The sequence below is a fragment of the Vulpes lagopus genome, chromosome 10 (assembly GCF_018345385.1).
Source record: "Vulpes lagopus strain Blue_001 chromosome 10, ASM1834538v1, whole genome shotgun sequence".
NCBI classification, from domain to species: Eukaryota; Metazoa; Chordata; class Mammalia; order Carnivora; family Canidae; genus Vulpes; species Vulpes lagopus.
Window position 1 is genome coordinate 83431024 of NC_054833.1, and position 9041 is coordinate 83440064.

The window sequence follows — 9041 nt, forward strand, 5'->3', positions numbered from 1 at the left end:
ACTGCTCCTGGGTTCCAGACCGTCTAGGATGGCTGAGGTAATAAATGCTTGTCATGTTTAACTGAGGATGCACCAGATTACCCCTACATGCGAGAACACAGGTGCATCTGGGGATCTGACAAGGCAAGAGCTCCAGGGTTTTTGCCATTCTAGTAAAGACTACTGCCCACCTGGGTGCTGGTTGGTGAGACCTGGCTCTGTAGCCAACTGTCAAGTAAGGGCCACACAAATGCCCATTGTCCTTCCTTGCTTGCTCACAAATAGATCTACCATCCTGGCCACCTTACTCTCACCCCTCTCCCCATTAGATTTTGGGGAGGGTGTTATGCTTTAGCCCACGGGACCCAGGAGATCAGACCAGCTTGTGTCTAACTCACAGGAAGGATGGGTTATACACAGATTCCTGGCCCCAAGAGTCGCCATGGGGGGGTGGGGTGGGCAGCTGTGGTTCTTCCAGCAGAGGGGTGGCCTGTCGCCGACGCCCTGTCCAGGTCTGTCTATGCCCTCTTGCTCCTGGGGGAGGGGGTTACCGTGCAGGGAAGCAGGACATGAGGGACATGACCCATCTGATTCCCTCCTGAAATCCCTTTTTTGCTTCAACTGGCTAGAGGCAATGCTCATGTTCACAGCCTGGTCTGGAAAATATTAAAGACAATGCAACAGTCTCTTTTCTGGGGGATGCTTTTACAAAGGTTGTGAAACACTTTTTAATCTTTTTTTAAGGGAGAGTGTGAGCAGGGAGGGGCTAAGGGAGGAGAATCTCAGGCAAACTCTCCAGCCTAGAACTTGGGGTGGGGCTCCATCTCCTGACCCTGAGATCAAGAGTCAGACGTTCAACTAACTGAACTGAGCCTGTCAGGTGCCCCCAAAACAATTTGTAAAATGGTGCTGGTGAGGGACACTTGGGAGGCTCAGCAGGTGAAACATCTGCTTTCCTCTCAGGTCGTGATCTTGAGGTCCTTGGACAGAGCCACATTGGGCTCCCTGCTCCACATTGGGCTCCACATTGGGCTCCCTGCTCAGTGAGGGGGTCTGCTTCTCCCTCTACCCCTCCCTCCACTCATGCGCTCTCTCTTTTTCTCTCTCAAATAAATCAATAAAATCTTTTTTAAAAATGGTGCTGGTGGTTCTTGGGAAGCACAAAGCAGGAAAGGGGAAAAGGAAAAGAAGCAGATTTCATAGTTCTTAAAAATGTAAGCACACATGGAAAAAGTGGGAAACATTTAAAAAAATGTGAAGTCTTATCCTTTCAATGATTTCATCAATGAGCTCCCTTCCAATTTCTTGGCAGTTAAAGTCAACACTTAATACTTGAGGGGCAGCATCCAGCCACCCACAGGAAGGCTGCCTGCCCCGCCTCACTCACTCGCTCTTCTGCAGCAGGGCCGTGATCTTCGACTGCAGGTCTCTCTCGTTGTCTAGCTCCATGCACAAGCGTCTGGACACTGCCTGGAGGCGACCCACGGCGGCGCTGCTGATGCACAGGGGCAGGGGACAAGGGAGGCTGGGAGGCGGTGTCAGCCCGGCCCTGAAAGCCTCCCTGCAGCTGCCACCCCACAGGCCTTCCCGGTGATGCCCTTGAGAGAAATCTGTCTATACCAGCCAATGGGGATGGCAGTGGGTGTGACCTCCTACACCCACCTCTGGCTGCTTGGCCAGGCATAGAATTTGCTGGAGAACCTGCCCTGGTTACACCCCTGCCCACTTTCCTCATGTTTCTTCCCCTAAGCCCATTGGTATCCCTGCACTGTCACCACAGGGTGGCCCCTCTGTTCGGGGTCTCTTGGGGTTTTGCACAACTTCACTCTCCAGAAGGTTCTTTCCTGGTTACTACAGAGAAGCTGTTTCTGTCACTCAGGTCCTGGCCTGGAGGTAATTTCTCAGGACACCTCCCTGGGCATCTGCCTCAAAGTGATTACCCCTCCTGACCTCATGGCCATCAGCTTTCTTGTCCTTGTGATCATTTGTTTGTTTCCATTTGGGGTTGTGTGTTTCCCACCCTGGAGGTCAGCTAGGCTGCTTCCTCGTGTACCTCAAGGCCACAGGTGTTGGTACAGGTCATGGTTGGAGTGGGCCCAGATGCCCCTCTTTTGCATGGCACTAGTCAGCCCCCTCAGTGCCCAGTGCGCAAGACCTACGTGTTGTTGGCCTCTCTTCCCGCAGCCACCTCAGCTGCCACGCTCGCTTGTTGTTTGGTGATGAGATCTATCCTCTGGCGGCAAGCACGCAGCTCTCCTCTGAAAGTAAACCAGAATCTGAGTAAGTGGTTCTCTGGAATTCAGTCTCTCTGCATGCCTTCCCGCAGATGCCTCGATGATTACCCATCTTCAGAAAAGGACAGTGGGGCTCAGGGCAGGGTGAGGTCTAGGCCTTCACAGACTAGGTTGGTATTTCCCTCCAGCTCTCCTTGCTTAGGCTAGGTGCTGCAGTCACCTGTCCCCCTCACCCAGGCCAGGGGCTGAGGTCACCTGTCCCCCTTGCCCGGGTCAGCAGCCAAAGTCACTTGTCCCCTCTCAATCAGGCCAGGAGCTGAGGACACCTGTCCCCTCTTACCCAGGCCAGGGGCCATGTCACCTGTCCCTTCTCACCCAGGCCAGGGTCTGAGGTCACATCATCTCTCCAGGGATTTCTCTCACATAAGCAAGCTGCATGATCAGGGTATTGGACATCTGTTTTCTGAAAGCCACCTGTGTGACTTCCTCCCAAATGAAAATTAACATGAACCAGCACAAATGAATGAGCTCAGGCATGTAAAGGGCACAGGCAAGAGGGCATCCAACTGTGGCACCTCATCCGTGTTCTAAAACCCACAGACCCAACAGCCAGCCAGCCAGTGTGTGGGCCTGGATTGAAACCTGATGCAGAACTCTAGCTCCTGTGATGAAAACGGCAGAACCAAACTCGCTCTAAGCTGCCCTGTGGACCTGGATGCGGCACAGGTAGGGAGAGGTCCATTTCCTTAGGGAAAGTAACTTATAGCAAAAAGAAATCACGTAAATACACACATGTCTTCCAGAGAAAGAAACAATGGGAAAAGGTTAACGGTGGTGTAGGGGTGACAGCTATAACCATCTTCAAAACTTTCCGACTTTTCTGTGTTTCTTCACAGACATTGGGGATCACCTATATCCCTGCCGGTGCTGACGGAGGGGCCTGTGGGACACGCAGGAAGGGCCTGTGGGGCACGCAGGGGCACCTGAGGGCAAGCCCCATACAGGGCACTCGCCAGGTCCAGGCCCAGCGGGGGCGACCAGGGCACGGGCTGCAGCTTCACCTGACCACAGCCCACAAGGCAGGAGGTCTGCCCATCCAGGACTCCAGGACCGCCTCCAGGTCCAGCTCCAGGGCCTCCAGAACAAGGGTAGCCCCGCCCACAACCACTTGCCCCGCCCCGCCCCGCCCCCACCACTACTCGCCACGCCCACCGCCCCTCGGCTAACTTGATTTTCTTTTTCTTTATTTATTAGAGAGAGAGAGAGAGAGAGAAAGTGAGGAAAGGGGTGAGGGAGAGGGAGAAGCAGACTCCCCACGGAGCCCAGAGCCTGGAACAGGTGGTGGGGGTTGCCAGGCCCGTGGTGGGACCGGATGCCAAGATCATGACCTCCACTGAGGTCAGACTGAGCCCCCTGGCGCTCCTCACCTGCTTTTCTGAATGAAAAGCTCTTTCTCTTCTCGCAGCTTCTCTAGGTGGCTCCAGGTCTTCCGCAGGTGGCAGGCCTTGAGTCTATCCGGGACCACTGGTCTCTTCTTACTTTTATCAGCATCTGTGCTCTGCTTTCTCTGTGGGCTGAATGTAGAAGGGACACCACCTGACCTCGCTGCCCAGCTCAGCCTCTCTACAGAGGATGCCCAGGCTGGGCTTGCCCACCCGCATCATTTACCAGCAGTATCCCAAGTCAGTGCTGTTTTCAGCTTCTGGAGGAAGAAACTCAGCCTCATATTCTGGATCCTCTAGGTCCTCTCTTTCTAGAAATCGAGGCAAGAGAGAAAACAGAGCAGATATAGACATTCAAGTCTGAAGCCCTGGGATAAATCCAGAGAGCTCACACTGACAGGCAACTATGCTGGTGGCACCTTAGAACCATGGTTCTCAAAGTGTGGCCCACCCAGGGAACCCTGATGTGAGTGCCTGAAACCCTTCTAGAGTGTCTGCAACATCAAAACTATTTTCTTAATAATACTAAAACATCATTGTCTTTTTCACTCTCCTTTCTTAAGTGTAGAGTTTTGCAAAAGCCACATGACTATGAATCACAACAGACTAACTTCGATGAGATATGAGGATTCAACCATCTTCTGATAAATCAGACTCTTTCTGTTATAGTAGTTTCAGTTTTGCTAATTTAAGTGAATATTAAAAATTTTCAACTTTAATATTTAATACAGCAAATATTAAAAGATACAATTAACATAAAAGTTCTTTGAGTCTTCAATAATTTTTAAGAATGTAGAGGTTCTCTGACAGAAAAGTTTGAGAAATACTTAGACTTCCAGCAAAACATGGCCAATCTACACAATACCATATATTACTACTCCTTCATTAAATCTCAGTGAAAATGACTGGAAAGGAATTAAAAAAGGCATCAGTGCAAATCACAAGGAGTATAGGAAGGAGAGTGGACAAGAAAACCCTATACAATTTTAGAAGATGGAAAGGTGGGCACTGATTTACCTCAGCACATTCCACCATACCTTACCTCACCATACCTCACCTAATCTCACTCAGTTCACCTCAACTCATGTCACCTGACCTCACCTCACCACACCTTACCTCATATCACACCTCAACTGACCTCACCATACCTCCATACCTCATCTCATCTCACCTCACCATACCTTACCTCATATCACCATACCTTGCCTCACCTCACTATACCCCACTTAATCATACCTCAACTCACCTCATTTCACCTTACCTCATATCACCATTCCTCACCTAACCTCAACACACCTCATCTAATATCACTTCAGTTCACCTCACTTCATCTCACCACACCTCACCTCACCATACCTTACCTCGCTTCACCTCAACAAACCACAACTCACTTTATCTCACTGCACTGTACCTCATGATAGCTCACTTCACCCTATCACATCTCACCATAACTCACTTCACCATACCTCACTTCATCTCACCTCACCACACCTTACCTCACTACACCACACTTCACCTTATCTCACCACATCTCACCTCAACTCACCATTTCTCAAAAATCTCATCTCACCTCACCTCATCTAACTTTACCTCACCTTACTCCAAAACAACTCACCTAATCTCACCTCCATTTATCTCACTTCATCTCACCACACCTCACCTCACCATATCACAAACCACATTACACTACACCATGCCTATTCTCACCTCAATCACCATACCACATCACTCCACACCTCACCTCACCTCACCTCACCAAACCTCACATCACCACACCTTACCTCACCTCACCATACCACAACTTACCTCATCTCACCACACTTTACCTCATCTCCTCTCACCTCACCATACCTTACATGACCAAATTTCACAATACCACAAGCCACACCACACCATGTCTCATCTCACCTCACGTCACCATACCATGCCACTCCACACCGCACCTTATCTCACCACATCTCTCCTCATGTCACATCAACATACCACATCACTCCATACTTCATCTTACCTCACCTTACCACATCTCACCTCACTTCACATCGTACCTCACCTCACCACACCTCACCTCCTCTCATTTAACCTCACTTCACCATAGCTCACCCATCTTATCCCACTATACATCACACCTCACCTCATCATACCTTACCTCACCTCAAGATACCACATGATACCTCACCTCAAACACCTCACCTCACCATCCCTCATCTCACCAAACCTCACAACCCACAAACCATACCATACCACACCACACCTCACCTCATCATACCACATTCCACGTCTCACCCTACAAAACCTCACTTCACCACACCTCACCTCACCTCATCATACCTCACCTCAACACACCACATGATACCTCACCTCAACATACCTCACCGTACCTCACCCCACTACATCTCTCCTCACCCCACTACATCTCATCTTATCTCATTGCACCACACCTCACTTCACCACACTACACTTCACCATACCACACTTCACCTTACCTAACTCCACCTCACGTAACTTCACCTCACCTCACTTCACCTAATCTCACTTCATTTTACCATACCTTCCCTCAATCACCACATTTTACCTCACCTTACCACATCACAACTCATGTCACCTCACTACTCCTTACCTCACTTACTAAACCTTATCACACCACAAACCAAACCATACCACACCATATCACTTCACCTCATCGCACCATACCTTACCTCACCTCAATCACCATACCACATCACTCCACACCTCAATTGACTTCACCTGACCTCACCTTACCACACCTCACTTCACTACACCACACCTCATGTCCTCACACCTTACCTGACCTCACCACACCACAACTCACCTCATCTTACCCACACTTTACCTCATTTCATCTCACCTCACCACACTTCAGCTGACCATATCTCACAATACCACAAACCACAACACATCACATCTCACCTCACCTCACATTGCCATACCATGCCACTCCATACTTCACCTCACCTCATCCCACCTCCCCACGTGTCATGTCACCACACCTTACCTACCCTTATCTCACTTCACCACATCTCACCACACCTCACCATACCTCATCCATCTCACCACACCATATCTCACCGCATCATACCTCACCTTACCTCAAGACACCTCACCACATCTCACCTCACCACACCACACCTCACCTTACCATACCTCACCTCAACTCAAGACACCTCACCATACCTCACCTCACCTCACTACAGCTTATCTCACCAAACCTTACAATACCACAAATCACAGCATATCACACCTCACCTCACCATACCACACTCCACATCTCACCTCACTAAACCTCACATCACCACACTTCACCTCACCTCACCCACCACACCACATCAGACCATACCTCACCTCAACACACCACATGATATCTCACCCCACCTCAATATACTTCACCCATATCTTACCTCACCCCATTGCATCTCACTTCACCTCACCACAGTTCACAACACCACACCATAACATACCTCACCACACCACACTTCACCATACATCTTTGTGTATGGTGAAGTATATTGTGTATGGTGAGTACATCTCACTCACTCACTTCATCTTATCTCACCACACATCACCTCACCTCGCCATATCTCACTTCACCAGATTTCACTTCACCACCACACCACACCTCACCTCACCAACCTTACCTTACCTCACCTTACCACATCACACTACACCTCACCACACCTCACCTCACCACCTTACACCACTATAAACCACATACCACACTTCACCTCACCTCAACACACCATACCTCACCTCACCATACCTGACCTCACCACCACATCTGACCTCATGTCATGTCACCATATCTCACCTCACCTTACCACATCTTACTTCACCTCATCACACCTCATTAAACTTCACTTCATCACACCATACCTTACCTCAGCTCACTCACCATATCACGCAATACCACACCTCATCATCTCACATCACCTCACTAACCTCACCACACCTCACACCAGACCTCTGCATCACACCTTACTTTACCACACCTCACATCAGCTCACTTCACCTCACCACATCTCACCTTACCACACCATACCTCACCATGTCATAACTCATCTCACCACATCTCACCACACTTCACTTACCTCATCTCATTACACCTCACCATACCTCACCTCACCACACCACACTTCAGCCCATCTCACTTGATCCCCTTACCCTTACCATACTTCATATGATCTCATCTTGCCTCATCTCACAATACCTCACACGACTTCACCTCACATCACCATGCCTCACTATACCTACTTCAGTACTGAGAAAGAAGCCATGCTGGGGGTAGATGGAGGACCAAGGATATTAGTCCAAGTTGGATTGTCCTGCCTGGTGCCCAGCATCAGCCTACATCAAAGCACATCTTAGAAAATATTTGAGATTATCAGTGATTTTTTTTAATCTAACAGCTTTCAGGCAAAGAAAACAAAAATAGGTCATATTCAAAGGGTTGGGATAAAAATGGCATCATATTTCTCAATAGAGATGTTAGAAAATAGAAAACTATGTTCTGCCACTTTCAAGATTCTCAGCCATAATTTATCTTTCTTTCAACTAAAGACAGAAAAAAATAAGCTCCTTCTTTGAGAAAAAAATAAGCTTAAAAGATGTAGTCTTTCTTATGAAAAATAATTAAAGGAAACTATGAAGCACATCATTTATCTTCATTTTTGCTAAACACCTGTTATTTGTGAAAAGACCTTTATTACCATCTTCCAAAAGTGGGACACTGTCCAAAAGCTCCTTCTTAGGGAATAGGCTAGCATCTTCTTCCATCTTGGGAAGCAGAAATTAGCTACAAAAAAAATTATTACAGACATGCATGAATAAGATCATAGTTTAAAAAAATAAATCTTGGATTTCATAAGAATTATTAATTTCTCATATAAAAGACATTAAAAAAAATAAAAGACATTAAGAAAATGGATAAGCCACAACCTAGGAAAAAATATTTTTTAAAAAGATTTTATTTATTTATTCATGAGAGACACAGAAGGAGAGGGAGATGCAGGCTCCCTGTAGGGAGCCTAATGTGGGACTGGATCCCTGGACCCCAGATCACAACCTGAGCCAAAGGCAGACGCTCAGCTACTGAACCATCCAGGTGCCCCTAGGAAAAAGTATTTGTAGCACATAAATCTGACAACAGTCTTATATCCAGAATATATAATGAGCCCCTAAATATCAACAATATAAAGTCCAACTCCAACTAAAAAAGTACAGAGGGGATTCCTGGGTGGCTCAGCGGTTTAGTGCCTGCCTTCGGCCCAGGGCCTGATCCTGGAGTCCCAGGGCCAAGTCCCTCATCGGGCTCCCTGCATGGAGCCTGCTTCTTCCTCTGCCTGTGTCTCTCTTCTCTCTCTCTCTCTCCCTC

General features: G+C 48.3%; 1 protein-coding gene across 1 annotated transcript in view; it reads right to left on the minus strand.

The window, feature by feature from the left end:
- CFAP74 (cilia and flagella associated protein 74) overlaps positions 1-8451 on the minus strand; it is a 54931-nt gene extending 46480 nt beyond the window's left edge. Inside the window, exons 1-5 of the mRNA XM_041771950.1 lie at positions 8377-8451; positions 3882-3966; positions 3641-3787; positions 2139-2237; positions 1367-1471 (exon numbers count right to left, since the gene is read on the minus strand). Coding sequence (XP_041627884.1) covers positions 1367-1471; positions 2139-2237; positions 3641-3787; positions 3882-3966; positions 8377-8443 — 503 coding nt within the window. The 5' untranslated portion in view covers positions 8444-8451. The remainder of the gene's footprint in view (positions 1-1366; positions 1472-2138; positions 2238-3640; positions 3788-3881; positions 3967-8376) is intronic.
- Between the last annotated feature and the right edge of the window lie 590 nt (positions 8452-9041).